At 37.1% G+C, this 17,172-nt stretch overlaps 5 protein-coding genes across 7 annotated transcripts; 4 read left to right on the top strand and 1 right to left on the bottom strand.

Annotated features, from left to right (window-relative positions):
- Positions 1-293: 293 nt before the first annotated feature.
- c1qa (complement component 1, q subcomponent, A chain) lies at positions 294-1,713 on the top strand. The gene is made up of 3 exons (XM_084387535.1): positions 294-482; positions 621-787; positions 906-1,713. The coding sequence occupies exons 2-3, from the start codon at positions 631-633 to the stop codon at positions 1,487-1,489; spliced, it is 741 nt and encodes a 246-aa protein (XP_084243661.1). The 5' UTR covers positions 294-482; positions 621-630; the 3' UTR covers positions 1,490-1,713.
- Positions 1,714-1,864: 151 nt separating this feature from the next.
- On the top strand, positions 1,865-3,591 carry c1qc (complement component 1, q subcomponent, C chain). The gene is made up of 2 exons (XM_084387536.1): positions 1,865-2,175; positions 2,889-3,591. Exons 1-2 carry the CDS (start codon positions 2,007-2,009, stop codon positions 3,452-3,454), a joined length of 735 nt encoding a protein of 244 aa, XP_084243662.1. The 5' UTR covers positions 1,865-2,006; the 3' UTR covers positions 3,455-3,591.
- Positions 3,592-4,288: 697 nt separating this feature from the next.
- Positions 4,289-5,660, top strand: c1qb (complement component 1, q subcomponent, B chain). The gene is made up of 3 exons (XM_084387534.1): positions 4,289-4,447; positions 4,669-4,846; positions 5,014-5,660. The coding sequence occupies exons 1-3, from the start codon at positions 4,445-4,447 to the stop codon at positions 5,556-5,558; spliced, it is 726 nt and encodes a 241-aa protein (XP_084243660.1). The 5' UTR covers positions 4,289-4,444; the 3' UTR covers positions 5,559-5,660.
- A 1,105-nt stretch (positions 5,661-6,765) lies between these two features.
- On the top strand, positions 6,766-8,972 carry LOC311277275 (uncharacterized protein). 2 transcript variants are annotated; one of them, XM_084387540.1, is made up of 4 exons: positions 6,766-6,898; positions 7,287-7,459; positions 7,629-7,751; positions 8,470-8,972. In XM_084387540.1, the coding sequence occupies exons 1-4, from the start codon at positions 6,894-6,896 to the stop codon at positions 8,712-8,714; spliced, it is 546 nt and encodes a 181-aa protein (XP_084243666.1). In that variant the 5' UTR covers positions 6,766-6,893; the 3' UTR covers positions 8,715-8,972. The 2 variants fall into 2 exon arrangements, with proteins under 2 accessions (XP_084243666.1, XP_084243665.1); XM_084387539.1 differs by lacking the exon at positions 6,766-6,898 and having other exon boundaries at positions 7,219-7,459.
- A 158-nt stretch (positions 8,973-9,130) lies between these two features.
- On the bottom strand, positions 9,131-14,870 carry bud13 (BUD13 homolog). Of its 2 annotated transcripts, none has more exons than XM_084387531.1 (11): positions 14,704-14,870; positions 14,429-14,522; positions 14,168-14,249; positions 13,522-13,564; positions 13,168-13,439; positions 12,796-13,079; positions 10,267-10,375; positions 10,041-10,179; positions 9,755-9,945; positions 9,507-9,588; positions 9,131-9,410 (listed from the first exon to the last, which is right to left on the bottom strand). In XM_084387531.1, exons 1-11 carry the CDS (start codon positions 14,844-14,846, stop codon positions 9,317-9,319), a joined length of 1,533 nt encoding a protein of 510 aa, XP_084243657.1. In that variant the 5' UTR covers positions 14,847-14,870; the 3' UTR covers positions 9,131-9,316. The 2 variants fall into 2 exon arrangements, with proteins under 2 accessions (XP_084243657.1, XP_084243656.1); XM_084387530.1 differs by having other exon boundaries at positions 13,522-13,570.
- Between the last annotated feature and the right edge of the window lie 2,302 nt (positions 14,871-17,172).

The raw sequence follows: 17,172 nt of genomic DNA on the forward strand, positions 1-17,172 counted from the left end.
GGTAATTTGATAATTGTTGACAGATCGCAGTCGGGTTACAATTTCAGGAAGCTAAAAACAATAGCCTACTTATGTTTTATATTTTAGATATTTATTTATTTTGGTTTTGCTTATTTTGTTAATGTTTTTTTTTTCAGTGAAGGGGTGATTGTCTTAATTAAAATTATTTAAAATATTAAATAAATTAGTCATACAGGTTGTTTTGCAGCTGCATGAGGATTTTTCTTTTTGTATGATTTTACATAATTTATTATGACAATAAATGCATGACCTTTTTGTTTTGAGAATAGGAAACAGATTGATGGAGAATGGGGAAGCAACAAATGCATGTGTTGACAAATTCAGTTTTTTTTTTTATATAGTTTTGGAGAAATTTTGGAGAAATGAAACCATTACTTTTTTTTTCTCAGCTTCAACTTTTTTTTTTTCATTTTACTGCCTACAAACGGGAAAAGAAGTGTAAAATTTACAGCGAGACACTGGTAAGGCAGACCTATCTAACTACTAAGGACTTTATAATCGTAATTATATTATTTTACATTGGCGTTTAGTTGTTTCTTTTAGTTGCATTACCTCAGAATGCCCGTGAAGTTGTTATCCTCATTTGTTGTTAATCCTAGATGTTTTAGGATGCAGCTTTTGGCTTTGTTTGCTTTTCTTTGGATGGGAGTGCTGCTTCCCTCTGCTTTCTGTCAGACTCACTGTGCGCTACATGGGAAAGATGGTTTGAGTGGAGTCCTCGGCCGGGACGGCTTGCCAGGAGCAAAGGGAGAGAAAGGAACACCAGGTAAGAAAGTAATGTATATGCATGCATGTGTAGTTGAAAACGACTTGTTAAAAATAGCATTCTTTACACTTGTTAAGAACGAAAGAAATGAAACTATAGTTTATGAATGTTCTCTCAGCATTGCAGGATGAGCTGAACAGTATCAACACAGAGGAGTTCAAAGGAGAGATGGGCAGCAGAGGCCCCCCAGGAGAACATGGTCCAAAGGGTCTCATTGGTAAACGGGGCCCAAATGGTTTGCCTGGTCCAAAGGGTCCTAAAGGATCCAGCGGAGGCAGTGGTGCCGTCATCGTCCGTCAGAAGCCAGCTTTCTCTGTTCTGCGGAATTCAAAAGATTACGCTTCATATGGTCAACCTGTGATCTTTGAAAGTCAACTTAGCAATGTCAATAATCATTTCAACATTAAAACTGGCTATTTCACTTGCAAGGAACCAGGGGTGTATTACTTTGTGTTTCACGCATCGTCTGAAGGACACTTATGTCTCAGACTTAGGAGTGCCAGTGCATCTCCAGTCAGCCTAAATTTCTGCGACTTTAACCCACGATCACAATCTCTTGTTGTGTCAGGTGGAGTCGTTCTCAAACTCGCTGCAAATAATAAAGTATGGATCGAGCCTTTCACAGATGCTGCTGGTAGCAAAATGTCCAAAAGCATGTCAGTAGTGTTCAATGGATTTTTAATCCATCACAGCACAGAGTAGACTCATTAGCAACTCATTGCAAATGATATCGACTGATCGTAGAGTATAACTGAAGTGATGTAAGCAACTTAAAAACATAAATGAAACCATCTAATCTGCTTTGTTGTACGCTGTATTTCAATCTTGTATTCATGTGTTTTGTTTTAAAAATGCTTTGTTGTCTTTGATAAATGTCACACATGAACAAATTCTAAATAAAAACAAAAGAACATGGCTATAGAAAATTATTACCTTTCACTATATGAAATCTATTAACAATGAAATGTGTATCTAATGAAAATAAAAGTTGTCTGATGTAAAGAAAAAATCAGTCTTGCAGCTATTTGTTGGGAATATAAAATATATGAATAAGGTTTTGTTTGAATAGGCTACAGTTTTGTGAAAGGTCCTTGGGTGGGTGCACGTGCAGGGCAAAAGAGGAACTGTGATTGTCATTTCATTGGCTTCTTCTTGTATGCCATAAGATTATAGAGCTCAGTCTTTCAAGACGTTCAAGGTTCAAGGCGCCACAGTAAACATGTTTGGTGATCACATCATTTTTGGAACACTTTTAGCGGGTTCTCTCTGCCTCCATCTGGTCTCTACGGACACTTGTTCTGCTGGAGCGATGCCTGGTTTGCCAGGTATTCCTGGATTTCCTGGACGTGATGGAAGAGATGGGGTGAAGGGAGAGAAAGGAGATCCTGGTAAGATTGACTCTTATTCAGAACCTGTTCTATATTTTAAAAATACCTAAACCGAATGACATTCGGTTCCATTACTGTTTTCGCGCGAGTTTGAATCCCGAACAAAAATCATTTTAGTGGATCAAAATCATACAAAGCAAACAGTGTAGCGCAATTGCCAAATTACTCTAATGAGGTGTTCTTTTAATGAATCAATCACCATACAAAGAAACACTTTATGCTTTTTTGTCAGTATGGCCTATAGGCCTATATATAAAAAAAAATTAAAAAAAATGAATGAAAGTGGCTACCACCATATGTTTAATATTGTTTAATATTAAGTCTATAGCCTAATTAAGGCCACGTTATGGATTGCATTTATGCTACCTCAAAAAAAGACTTTTTTTGTGTGTGATGTAGGCCTATAGGCTAATAACATTTTTTTTCTCCCAAAGCTCAGATCAAATAGGCTAATTATTCAATAAACAGTTTCAAAATATTTGATCTGAGATTAATTAAGAAAGTGTTGAATGCGTTTACATGTAAGTTTTGTCTATAGAGAGCAACCCACGTTAACAGTAAAACTTGCAATGACCAACATTGAGGGAATATTTTGGTGTTTGGGTGGACCCCAAAATAAAAACATGTTCATATAGGGCTAAATTATATATCCTACTAAGGTCTTAAAGAGATTGGGTATATTTAACCTCTAAAATCGGTGTGTGTCTTAACAGGAATTCCAATCAGACCTGACGAAGCCATAAAAAAAGGAGAAAAAGGGGAGCCTGGAATCAAAGGAAGGCCTGGAAAAAGAGGTCTCAATGGGGATGACGGCATAAGGGGACCACTCGGCCCCCCTGGACAGCCAGGGGACCCAGGCAATTCAGAAGGTTCCACATCTCCCATGCAGTCTGCATTCAGTGTGTCCCGTGCCACAAGATCGCTTCCTGAGCCCAATGCTGTGATACGCTTCAGTACTATTATCACCAATGTCAATGGCCATTTCAATGTTACTCTTGGCAAATTTATATGTCAAATTCCTGGCACTTATTATTTTGTGTTTCATGCATCATCCAAAGAAAAAAGTCTGTGTGTAATCCTAATGCATGATGATAAAAAGATTGGTAGTTTCTGTGATCACATGCAAAAGAACAGCCAGCAGGTGAGCTCTGGTGGACTAGCTGTTTATCTGAAAGAGAATGAGAAAGTCTGGCTGCAGACAAATAGCTATAATGGCCTGTTTGCAGAAGGGAGGAAAGCCGACAGTGTTTTCTCGGGTTTCCTGATTCATGCACACTGATTGATTGTTGCACTGTTTTGAACTATAAAGCTGAACATGATTGTTAAACATGCTGTATGTTTTACTCATAAGAAAAATGCACACTATTATGTTTTGAAATCTTCTGATCAAATCAAATAAAATGATGCTTCAGTAAATTGTTTGTCTCAAGTTTAATCATACCAAATGTTTGACTGGATTTGACATGCCTAATCCAAGAAGACTTGTCCTGACAATATGAATTGATAACGATTGTTCATAAGTACAATTTTAGCAAACAATTCTAAACATTATCTGAATGACAACAATGCACAGTGTCTGTGTTATGTTAGCTACAGATAATAATCATATATATAGATATATTTAAGAAATGTGATACGTAAAGGTCATAAAGGCTATAATGCTCATTACGGCTGCATTTATTTGAACAAAAATACAGTAAACAGTTGTATTGTGAAATATTTGTACTAATTACAGTGACAAAGTTGAATTTTCTGCAGCCATCCAGTCTTCAGTGTCACATGATCCTTCAAAAACCATTCTAATAGTCTAACATTTCTTATTAATGTTGAAAACAGTTGATGTTGATATTGATATCAACATCGGCATCAGCATCAATATCAATATCAATATCAATATCAATATCAATATCAATATCAATATCAATACCAATAACATCGCACCCAGAACATTTTGATCTGTAATAAACGTTCTAATTTCTCTGCTTCCATATTCTATTTCTCAGAAAAGGGATATGAAACTTGCAAACATTAGCAAAATGAAATTTCAATAATGGAAAAAAAAGTAATCCAAGGTTTATCTAAATCAAGATTCTGATGAACATGTGTTTTGTACTTCCCTTTATTATGCAACACTGATCTTCTCCTCTGAAACTGGGAAATCAAACCAGAGCTCTTCATACATACGGTACAGATAGGAGAAAAACATTCAATGTAACACTCTTCTTTAAGGCCATCATCTGCATTTCCAACAATTGTTTTGAAAGATAAGATGGTAAGAAAAAAGTCTTCTAATTATGAACCGTATATTGTAATAAATATGTGATTTGCTTTAAAAAGTCTTACTGTGATGCAGCATTTGATTATTGAAAATGTACCGGCTTGTTTCAGAAGTCACTGTATTATACGTTTCAGTTTGGGAACGGAATTTTCCAACAATTGAGTTCTTTTTATACTATGCTGTTCATTTAGATTTATTTTTTTGTTTTAAAACAGGCGTTTATCTTCATGTCTGCACATGCAGTGCTGCAACTTACTATTATGTTGTTGCTGGTGGCTTCCTCTGAGTCAGATACATGTGATGGGTACAAGGGTTTCCCTGGAAGACCAGGTATTCCAGGAGTTCCTGGTACCGATGGGAAGGATGGCGCAAAAGGAGAAAAAGGAGATCCAGGTGAAGTGATAGTGCTTCTTTTCTATGTGGAAATACTGCTTATTGAAAGTCAAAAATGTGCCCTCTATCTTCCTTGACTGTCCTAAATAAAGGCTAAAAATCCAATAAATTAAATAAAAAGTCTGCATTTAAACTCACACTACCTGGCTATGTGTGCATGTTTGCAGGGGAAGATGCATTGCCGATGATTGGGCCAAAAGGGGACCCTGGAATTTATGGACACCCTGGCAGGCCTGGTCAGAAAGGGGACGAGGGTCTACAAGGTTCACCAGGGGGAAATGGAACGAAGGGAGATAAGGGAATTTTTACTGGGGTAGATGCTCCAAACCAGTATTTTGTTTTCTCTTACAAAAAAAGTATTAGGTCACAGAGAGTTCTTCCAGACGCCTTAATCAACTTTGACATCCCTCTGCTCACCGAGGAAGATAATGTTTTGGATAGTGAGGGTGTCTTCACGGTGAAAATAGCTGGCATGTATTACATCAGCTACCACATTTCGTCTAGCTCGACTGCCTGCCTAAAGATTCAGGTTGGGGCGGAAGAGAAAGTCAGGTTCTGTGATTCACCTGGTATGATAATGGTAACTGCAGGATCTGTGGTACTGCCGTTGGAAATGGATGATAAAGTGTCTATCGCTGTCACTGCAGTAAGCTCTATCTTCAGTAGAGACACTGACTGCACATTTACAGGCTTCTTGCTCTTCCCGGATTAATACAATGATTTTGAACAGCCACTCTTGTATTTACTCTTCCTCAGAATCATCAAATTTGCAACCATTGTTTGGGAATATCCAATGATTAAAGCTATAAACCATGTATTGTTGTTTCCTGACTTATTTCACTGCAAATTTATTTACGTTCATTATTTATTGGCAGAACAAATTACACTGTAAAAAAGTTGCTGCCTTACATTTTTAAGTAAAATCAACTTAAATATCAACTTAAATTACATTAAACTGACTTGAAAAATTTGTTAAATCTTGTAACTTGTAAAAAAGTTGAAAATTGACTAACTTATTTTGATGTGTCAAAGCAATGTAAAAACATGTGTTGTTAAAACTTATTGATAATATAATTTAAATAATATAATTGATAAAAAAAAAATAAAAAAAAATAAGAGAGGAGTTTGGGGGCAGTAAGATTTTTTTTGGAGAGAAATGAATACTTCTATCCATCCAGTAAGGAAGCATAACATATATCCCAAAAAGTAAAGACATTTATAAAAAAATGATCCTTTTGAGCTTTCTATTCACCAAGAATCCTGAAAATAGTATCATGTGTAACAACACATAAAACTGGTTTTAATATGATAATAATAAGAAATGTTATTATTAGCCTATTAGAATGATTTCTGCAGGATCATGTGACACTGAAGACTGGCGTAATGATGCTGAAAATGCAGCTTTGCTAACACACATTATTACTTTTTAAAGTATATTAAAATAGAAAACATTAATTAATCAATTAATTCTTCCATAATATTACTGTTTTTACTGTATTTTTATCAAATATGCATTGGTGAGCACAAGAAACTGCTTTAAAAACCATTAAAAAAAAAAAGTTTTACCATGCTTTTTATCTTTTGTATATATTTGTCTATACCCAGCTAACAATTTGGACTTCCCAGAACGTATTTATCAATGATACAGAAAAATAAAATTTCTGGAACATTCTTTAGAAATTGGAAATAATCAAGTCAAACAAAAACATAAGGGGAATCATGTATTAAGAAATTAAGCAGTTTTTAAGCATAAATATGAAGACACTGAAATCAACAGGCTTTATTCAGGTTTAATTAAACTAAGAGCCTCATGCTGAGCACAAGCACAGCGTCACGTCAGTCTACGGTATTTATTACAGAACACTCATTGTTCTTGAGCTGAGTCCATCACCCTTCAGGCTTTCTAAAGAATAGAGCAACCATGGAAACAGCCACTAACTGTGTGTAACAGCGCTTTCCAAACATGCCACTGTGCTGCAAGAATGTGACAAAAATCAGAAGCTAAACTGCTAAGGAATCAGATTTATGCAAAGAAAATGTGTCATGCATGAGGTGAGTTTCAAATCACTACTTTTAATTGTAAGAGAACAAGGTAAAATCATTTTAAACTCTTCAAAAGGCATTGAAATCAGCCAATAACTAATTTGAAGTTATATATATATATATATATATATATATAAAGAGAGAGAGAGAGAGAGAGAGAGAGAGAGAGAGAGAGAGAGAGAGAGAGAGAGAGAGAGAGAGAGAGAGAGAGCACTAGTATACAATGTTTTCAAAACTGGGTGCAGATCTGTAGACAAGTTTCATATTAGTCTCTGAGAATTTAAAGCAAGATTAAAATATATGAAAGTTTAATCATTGAAATCTGCTTCATTCATTTAAATTTTAAAACAACAACAATGTATAACATTTTTATATACATTGACATTTCACTCAACAGTAACTCAAAGATGACCACTCATGAAAAGACAATCAGCAAACAGCAGAGACCATCTCTCAGAATCCCATTTGGTCGTCGGCGTAGAACAGATGTATCGCTCCTCAAAAATGGTCAAATGGTGTCGAAACACCCACAAGCCTTTCCAATGCTGGGAGAACTTCCTTCATTAGCAGGTAACACGTGGAGCAAGACATTTTTCATTTTAAATTGTTTTTAGAATTCCGTCAGATATGGCTAGTTAAGGAAATGGCAAAATGGCACGTCATTCACATACTAGACAACTACAGCATTCAAGTGAGTGCCACTTTGAAGAAAACAAATGCCGTCAGATCTTCTTTTCAGGCTTGCTGCTCTACCCTGATAAGCGGGAAAAGATGGTTACCACAACAGAAAGTGAATTTGGACCCAAAACATGCCCAAAGGTAGAGCCAAAGAAGATCCAACAGGGCAACCTAACTCTAGACGGTATGGAAATCATATACATTTGGTAAAATAATCAGTTAAGTATCTATTAGAGAAGCAACAAACCATCTATTGTAAACTTAGCCAACCTATTTTAGAGATATAAGCCAAATATTGGCTTGACTTGACTTATTTCACTGACCTTCAGCACGTTATTAAATAACTGATTTCCTTGGCAGACCAAATTAGACGGCTGGGGAAAAAAATAGATACATTTTAAAGAGAAATATTTATAAACACCATTCAAAAGTTTGGGACAGATAAAAACCGAATACTTTTATTCAGGAAGGATGCAATATTTATTTACATATTGCTAATATTTACTTATTACATATTTCTAATTTTACACTTCTGTTCTTTTGACCTATCTATTAAACAAAAATCCTGAAAAAAAAAAAATGTATCACCGTTTCCACAATAAAAATGTGACAACTTCTTTAAACACTGATAATAATAAATGTTTCTTGAGCAGCAAATCAGCATATTAGAATGATTTCTGAAGGATCGTGTGACACTGTAGACATGAATGTGCATTTTAAAATATTTCAAGACCATATGTTGCATACTCATTGAAATTCTGAAAGATAATTTCGATTGATTAGAAAATATACAATCCATAAACCATCTATTGTAAACTTAGGGTGAATTTATTTCAGGCAAATTGGAACACCTGTTTTGGAGCTCTTATGATCCAAACATTATTATCTCTACATAATTGCAGGGGGAAGGAGCTTCAGCACAACAAACAGGGAGGATTACCCTTCTTATAACCTAGATGGCGCTCCAATTGCGTGGCAGGGAAAAGTCCCAGCAAAAGACAACAGGACTGGCCAAGCACAGAGATGTTCTCTTTACCAGCAGGACTTCCCGGTCCCAAAGAGAATCTATGTTAGGAGAAATCAGGTCGTACCTCATCCTGACAACCTGGCGATCAACACTTCACTGAGGCAAGTATACAACCACTGAACTTATATTCTTTTTTTAATTCAAATCTGAACTGAAAATATTGTAAAAGTAATCAAATGAAATCTCTTTTCTATAGAGCTGAATACAGAACAGTGCAGCAAGAGGCTTTCCCAGGCTGGGATGTTTCTGTGCATGTCCGCCCATCCCCTGCCCGAATCAAAAGAACAGATGAAGGCCAGAGAGAAACCTTATAGTGCTTTAAATCACTTTAAATCATGCATTTGTATTCAGCCTAGCTTTCATGACTTAAGACTTTTGTGTTTTTGAATCCACTATATATATATATATATATATATATATATATTTTTTTTTTATGTTTGGAGTATAATTATTAATGTGGTCGGCATCATCTAGTCTCTCTAAATTTGTTCTGTTAATTAAAAATGTGGGGTTTGAAAAAGTTCAACACAAAATAGTTTTATTAAAAAAAGTATCATTTAATTAGGAAAGTATGTTTCTTGTACATAGTAGGACTGATAACCACACAAAATGTCTTGCTTTCTGATCCAAGGTTTTGGTTCATGAGGGAACTGTCCTAATTCTAGACAAGTCCGTTTTTACATCATGAATCTGTACGCGCACATTTGGATCTCCATCGACATCTACATGTCTTCCACACTCCACTTGTACGCCATCTCCTGGACGGCTTTCTTATCTGAAATCCTACAGTACCGCTTCTGCTCAAAACCGTTGGACCTAAAGGATCATAAGACAAGTAAATTAAACCATTTTCTTAGGTTAACATTAAGATATTTACAAACCAGCTGATATTCATCAATCTAAACCTTTTACCTGTCAACTCCATCCCAGCGATACCCTGGAATAAGGTTAAAGCGATTCGGAGGTGGGGGCGGACCTTTGTAACGAGGTTTTTCTGGTGAAAAAACATTCACATGTAAATTATTACAATTACTACTGTGATCTGGGCTTGTTTTCAGAGAAATCTCTGCAGGTTAGACCCTGCTTGTTAGAAAAATTAATCACAATCATTAACTACAAGGATCACTAGCACCAATTTGGACATCATTCCTCATTTTCACCTTTGATTCCTTTTAACTGAGCATTTTTGACCTTCTTCTTGCGAAGCATAGCCGCCATCGGGTCTCCGTCCCTTTCTTGCTCCCTCAGCATCCGATCGAGGTCTTCATCGTCAATGTGTCTTGCTAGTGGTTTCTGAGCCTCCCGCATGGCATCGGTTAAGTTCTGCTGCTGCATTTCACCCTGAGCAAGCCTGAAGAAGGACAGCACAGATGTCAAAGTCACAAGACCGAAAAGTCACAGACCAAAAAAATAGCTGCAATTGAACACAACTAAATAAGACTTCACCCTTTTCCCCATTGCGCATATTTTTCATCCTTCTCTGCCTTTTCTCCAGCTTTCCTGCTTTGCTCTTTTCTCTCCGACTCCAGGTTACGCGTCCTACCCGACTTGTCTCGAAATATCGTCTCTGCATTTCTGGATGCCTCTGAGAGAGCAATGTGACATAATGAATGTTATAAAATAAAACAACACTTTCTAATACACAACAATTATCAATGGATTTTCATTAAACCTTCAAGAGGCTTGTTGCGTTTTTCCTTTCTGCGAATTTCTTCCTGTTCTTTCCTCAAAATGTCGACAGACACGAGCCCTGCAGCTCCACCAGATAGCATTTGAGGGGCCTGCAAGGAAGAACAGTGAAATTCTCAACATAAGGATCCAAACTGCATCTTCAATCCAAAAGAAGAAGAAAAATTGTGTATATTTCATGTGAGATCCACTGAAAAGTTTATTTATTTTATGAACGCTGTTGCTTATTTAATCCACAAAGGGGGTGTTTCTTATAGGCACAGCAAACGGAAAAAAACATTTATTTTAAAGTGAAAGTACTAACATTATAACAGGATCTCAGAGGAAACAATTAAATAATTTAAAGGGATAGTTCACCCAAAAATGAAAATTCTATCATTGTTTACTCACCCTCAAGTTGTTCCAAACCTGTATGAGTTTCTTTGTTCTGCTGAACACAAAGAAAGATATTTGGAAGAATGTTTGTAACCAAACAGATCTCGGTCCCCATTGACTACCATAGTATATTTTTTTCCTACTATGGAAGTCAATGGGGACCGAGATCTGTTGATTACAAACATTCTTCCAAATATCTTTCTTTGTGTTCAGCAGAACAAAGAAACTCATACAGGTTTGGAACAACTTGAGGGTGAGTAAACGATGATAGAATTTTCATTTTTGGGTGAACTATCCCTTTAATGATTTAAATTATGGATCACAAAACCAGTCACATGGGTCAATTTTTTTAAATTGAGATTTATACATCATCTGAAAGGTGAATAATTAAGTTTCCATTGATGTATGGTTTGTTAGGTTTGGCCGAGATACAACTATTTAAAGATCTGTAATCTGAGGGTGCAAAAAAAATCTAAACCTTCACCTTCACTAAACCAATCACCTTTAAAGTTGTCCATTTATGTTCGCGATTGTGCTGCATTCACTCACAAAAATAAATGTTTTATATATTAACGGTAGGAAATTTATAAAATATCTTCATGGAACATGATCTTTACTTAATATCCTAATGATTTTTGGCATAAAAGAAAAACAGATCATTTTGACCCATACAATGTATTGTTGGCTATTGCCACAAATATACCCGTGCGACTTATGACTGGTTTTGATTTATTTCATACATTACTTGCTGCGTAATCAGCATTATTTAAAGCAGGTGTTCTCAACTGGCTTAACTAGGCCCGGACCCCTTGTTGAGAACTATTAATACACGGGTGCAAAACTTCTTTATGGAGTTTACACTTTACTCCTTCCTGGAGAGATTAGCTTCAACCATAATTAAATGCACCAGATCCAACTAATCAAATCCTTCAGGCGTATTTGAAAACAACAGGTATGTGTGTTTGAGCAGGGTTGGAACTAAAGGAGTATAAGTCGCATCAGTCAAAAAATGCGCCATGAAGAAGAAAAAACATATATAGCCTAAGTCGCACTGGACTAAAAGTCGCATTTATTTAGAAATTTATTTCACACACACAAAAAACAATGTTACAGACGGGACAGTTCTCCGTTACGGACGTGAGCGCTCTGAAAGCGGCACTAAAAGACTGCTTTAAAACTTTCACAGAGACCTCAAACAGAAAGCACAAAGCCTGTCTTTAAATTTAATTTCGTTTTGTATTAATTGTATCTCAATTTTAATCAATGTTTCATCAACCAATTGTCTGGATTTAATAAATAATAAGTAAATATATTGGAAAATAGATAATCACGACACGGAGGCGTCGGCGCGTGAACTGGAGCTGGTCTCATAAATTAACCGAAACTCAGTGATAAGGTAGCCTACTTGCCTCACAGACCTGAGACATGTATAGAAAGCTTGAAATGTCTACTTTTAAACAGAACAATTCAAAACGAAAGAAAACAGACTGTTCTCTGCTTATGTAATCCATATGAAATGTGCATTTCTCTCTGGCGCGTTCACTACTGCGAAGATCACGAGTCGGCATCGTCAACTTCATCTTTCCAGCCGACACTGACATAAAAAACTGGTTTATTAGTAAACAATTAAAATGTCTCCTGCTATATTTTACATATTCATAATCATTAATTTTGCCGGTTCGTTGTAACAGCTTTTAGGTGCTTTATTGGCAGCGCCACCCTTACATGTTACATGAACGCATCAGCACCGAAAACATGGAGATTTTAATATTTTGGGGGGCATTTTGTTTGTGTTCAGGCTTGCTCTGTTGTCTTTAGGCGTGATGTTACGAGGACGCTGCTGATAAAGTTGCGAGTATGGCTACACATTGGATTCACGTTTATTATTATTATTATTATTATTATTATATTTAAAAAAATACCCCAGTTTTTATGCCGGTCATATCATTTTATTTTGTTGTATTTATCCGCCACACCTTAAAGGCCGGTCCGTGAAAATATTGTCTGTTATTAAACCGGTCCGTGGTGCAAAAAAGGTTGGGGATCGCTGCTCTATAGGGCTGTGGGCCCTCCAGGAACTGAGTTTTGCACCCCTGCACTAATATAAAGGATCCTTAAACATGAACCCTGAACTTACTGCATCAGGAGAGCGTGTCCTCCGTGGTGGAGACAGGTCTGAGTCCGATCCACGTCCTCCCTGTTGCTTCTTCCTGGGAGGAGAGAGATCTGAATCTGAACCTCTTCCACCCTGGCCTCTCTTTCTGGGTGGAGACTGATCGGAATCTGAGCCCCGTCGCCCACGAGGACGTCTGCGAGGTGGGGACTGATCGGAGTCTGAGCCTTTGCCTATCCGGGCTCGTCTTCTGGGTGGCGAAAGGTCACCTGTAGAAGCAGCACTTGTCTTTTTTCTGTGTGGGGACCCTGAAGAGATTAATAAAAGCTAAATACATCATTTTGATGACATTCATTGTGTAAATGTTGTTTCTGATTGGTGGATGGATTGTCATACCTTTATCATGCTGCTTTTGGGTTCTGGAGGGTGAGCTTTTGAGGCTCTTTCTTGGAGGTGAAGGTGATGAGGAGTCGTGCCATCTGTTTTTGTTCTCGGTTCTGTGTCTCTGAGCTGAAAGGTCTGGCGAATCATGACGACCTCCTCTCAGAGGTGAGAGATTTGGCGAGTCGTGCCGAGGCCTCTTGGGCGAGAGGTCAGGGGAATCATGCCGCCCCCTCGGTACAGTTGAACTCTCCGGTGAGTCATGACGCACTCTGTCAGTGTCCGAACTAAACAAAGCAACATTCGTTATACTCTCTATGCAATAATGATTTTAATAAGAATAAGAACAAAAGAAGAAAGGACAGTTACCTTCTATCTAATGTGGACTCCTGAGTTTCTTGGAGATCTTGCTCTGTTGCTAAGACATGAATTAGAGTGAGTGTGTGTGTGTGTGTATATCTATATCTATATCTATATCTATATCTATATATATATGGTTTTGTAACATTTTTCTATATATATTCAGAGTACCGTTCCAAAGTTTAGGGTCAGTAAGATTTTCTTTTTGTATATAAATTAATACTTTTATTCAGCAAAGACACATTAAATTTATCAAAAGTGACAGTAAAGATTTATTTATTTTTTTTACAAAAGTTTTCCATTTCAAATAAATGCTGTTCTTTTGAACTTTCTATTCATTAAAGAATCCAGGAAAAAAATATCATGGTTTCCACAAAAGTTAAGCGGCACACCCGTTTCTTCTATCAAAGACTTCTTTCAAAAACATAAAAAAATTCTTACAGTCCACAAACTTTTGAACGGCAGTGTATAAAATCACCCAACTAGTAAACATGCTTCTGTTTTACATGATTTAATCATTCATAATACATGCTTGTTCCACTTTAATCTGATGATGAGCATAACAAGTTGAGTTTTTCAACAGCCTAAGCCCTTATTTCCAGATGTTTTCTCAGACATATGAATCCCACACAAGCACAAGTAGTCAAAGTCTTACCGCCCAACACTTTCCACTTGTTGGTTCGAAATACCTCGAGCTGCTTGATCTCATCTGGGCGTTCATCTATCACATCTGCAATCTAAAAAAGACATTTAACACGGTTGCAAATTCATGCATGCAATCCATGTTCAAAAACCAAGGCAGTACCATAGTACTTTTCTAATAGTGATCACTAAAGACCTGACTACAATAGTATTTATGTTGGCTATGAAAGTGTTAAAAAAAAGCTTGAAATAGGTAAAGCGTGCTTCTACACACCACAGGCGCCTCATCATCCTCGTCTTCGTCTTTATTTTCTTCTTCGTTAAGAGCAAGTTGCCTCCAATCAATGTCATCATCAACAATTTTCATCCTGTAGTTTAAAATGACAATTTAGCTGCTTGTGCACTTGACATACTATTTCCTAATTGCTGTGTGTTTAGCCAACTCCGTAAGCATTTGAGCCTGAGCCACAATGTCATTATGTTAAGTGATTACTGTAGATACCGAGAGCTAAATCTGCATTTCTGTTAAGTGTGTCCGATCATATTTACCCTCTCCCCGTGGGTTTCGGCCGTTTCTTCTTAGCCTTCTTTTCTTTAGACTTCTTGCCAGCTTCATCATTTGATAAATACCGTTTAAGGTAATCTGCCTTGGTGAACGCAGCACCTTCGCTAATGCCTGTGGACGTAGCCATCTTGTTTATGTATTACGTCACTGAACGGACGCTGCTAAGGGACAAAAATCACAACGCAAAATACAAGTTTTTGGAATAATAAATTCAGTGACATAGTCTGGAAAAAATTCCTTCTGGCCAGCAAAGTTGTTGTTGAAGTTTCTATAATTGTGTAATACTTATAAAACAATATAGCCAGCTATAATACTTTAGTTCATTTTATAATTCCATGTATTTGTTGCAATTATTACAAAAAAATGGTAGGCTACTTGGTGTTTTGCCAAGTGACATTGTAACCTGTGCATTTATTGTGTATTATGTGTGCATTAAAATGTAATTATTTGGCTTGCAGAAAAAACAAAAGAGAGAGAGATAAAACCAACTTTAAAGCTTTTTAGATTTGTGTGACTTGTTCTTAAAATGATTGATTGGACTAGTTCCAGACATTAACAAAATAAATGAATAGGAAGAGAATTCATGCTTAAAATGTGTTGTGAAGAATATCTGGCTCTTACAACCTCTGCTGGACCTTTCTAATGGTTGCTTAGCAACAACAACAACAACAAAAGCAAGGTTACAGCTTTGCACAGAAGATGCATGTGCCTCTATGTTCTCATGCAGACAAGACCTCATCCATCCAGATGATATTTTCCAGGAAATGTCTTCACAAAATAAATCACTTCCTCTGATCTGCATGCAGTATTTCACTGCCAAGACAAACATTCTGATACACTTATTTATTTTTATATTTGCATACTTTTATATAACACTTGCTATTCAACTGGGGGTTATTTTATCATAGACCTCTCATGATTACCATGTTTTGAAATTCAAAGACACAAACTTACACAAAGGCTCTGCGATAGATAAATAAATAGAAATAAAAAACAAAAAACAGCCTGTTGTGAATTTACAGTTAAAGGCCCAAGGACCAGATATGATGAATGAAGACCAGGAGTTAGAAGTGCAGTCAATTGAAGACAAGAGTCAGAATTATAAAAAACTGAAGACCATTTTTACTGAAGATAGTTTGCAGTTTCATCAGGCAGAAGTCATCAGTCAGCTTCAAGACTTATAAGGACTTCGTAGGCCGCCCTGCTTTACATTCACAAAAATCATGTCATTACTGCAGGTTGACTGATTCTGATTGGCTAAGACATAGATAAACATCGGAAATTTCCACACATGGTCTGATAGGCAGTAGCACATCTCCACAGTCTGTACGGCTGACACCAGGACCTTGAGTTAGGTACGAGTGGTCCTCCGAGGTCACGAGACAGTGTGTCTTTGTGCCAGCATGTCGAAGAAAACAAGTCTTTACCAAAGAATATAGCGCACATACACAGATACACAGATTCTTCAAGGCTGAAGTTAGTTGAGCCAGAGCCCGTCTACGGAGAGCCTGGCCACTCCCTATTAAGTCCTATTGTACCGAATTTTGGTTGTAGTTCCACCAGAGTTCCACTGGGGGCGATCGCCCATGAGTGCAAAATGAATGGGAGTCTATGGCGCTAGATGGCTAAATTTGTCTCTTTCACCCGATTGCCGTTGAGAAATCTCAGATTTAATTGTAGGTTTTGCAAGTTCAACATGGGTTATAGGTCGAAAGTTGAATGAACGAGTACTTATGTCCTTTCAATTTCTTACAGGTTGAGTTGTTGTTGCCCATAACACGCTAGTATTCTGCTAATGAACGCTGATTGGTCAGTGAAGGACTGATTACAACCAGAGATACCACCAAAACAAATAGTGTTCCAACCAATCACCGACAGGGGGAGGGTGTTGTGAGGTTTTGAGCCAGCTTTTTCTTCAGCTCTGACTTCGCGTGCAGCCGTGCACGAGCACAAAACCTCACAACACCCTCCCCCTGTCGGTGATTGGTTGGAACACTATTTGTTTTGGTTTTGAGTGTTTGGCTAAACCATTTGTTTTTGTGTGCAGATCTCAGAGCCTAGGCTGCCTACAGAGATGCGTTTTTTTGACGGCATGCTTATGGGGCGGGCAGCTAGCGGATCGTTAGGAAAGATTAGATGAATGTGATAAAAATATTTTTGGGCCTGAAATCACTGATACCACCTTTAAAACAACAAAACAAAAACTCTTTTAGCACGTGTATTTACCTGTGTCAGCTGTGTTGTCGATGCTTCGAGAGAAAAGAAAGTGCAGAGTGCGAAAGCACCAAAGTGACTGAAGGACTGCCGTAAAGCAGTATCTCTGGTCGTACGATGTGTATGACGTTCATTGACAATTTGAAATACTTTTTAAAGCAAATAAGTGACACCCAGCAATGTGTAATTTCTTTGCATCTCCTTTCGAATACAACATTCAAATTACTAGACAAAAAATT

This window comes from Rutilus rutilus (assembly GCF_951802725.1).
Source record: "Rutilus rutilus genome assembly, chromosome: 18".
Lineage (NCBI taxonomy): Eukaryota > Metazoa > Chordata > Actinopteri > Cypriniformes > Leuciscidae > Rutilus > Rutilus rutilus.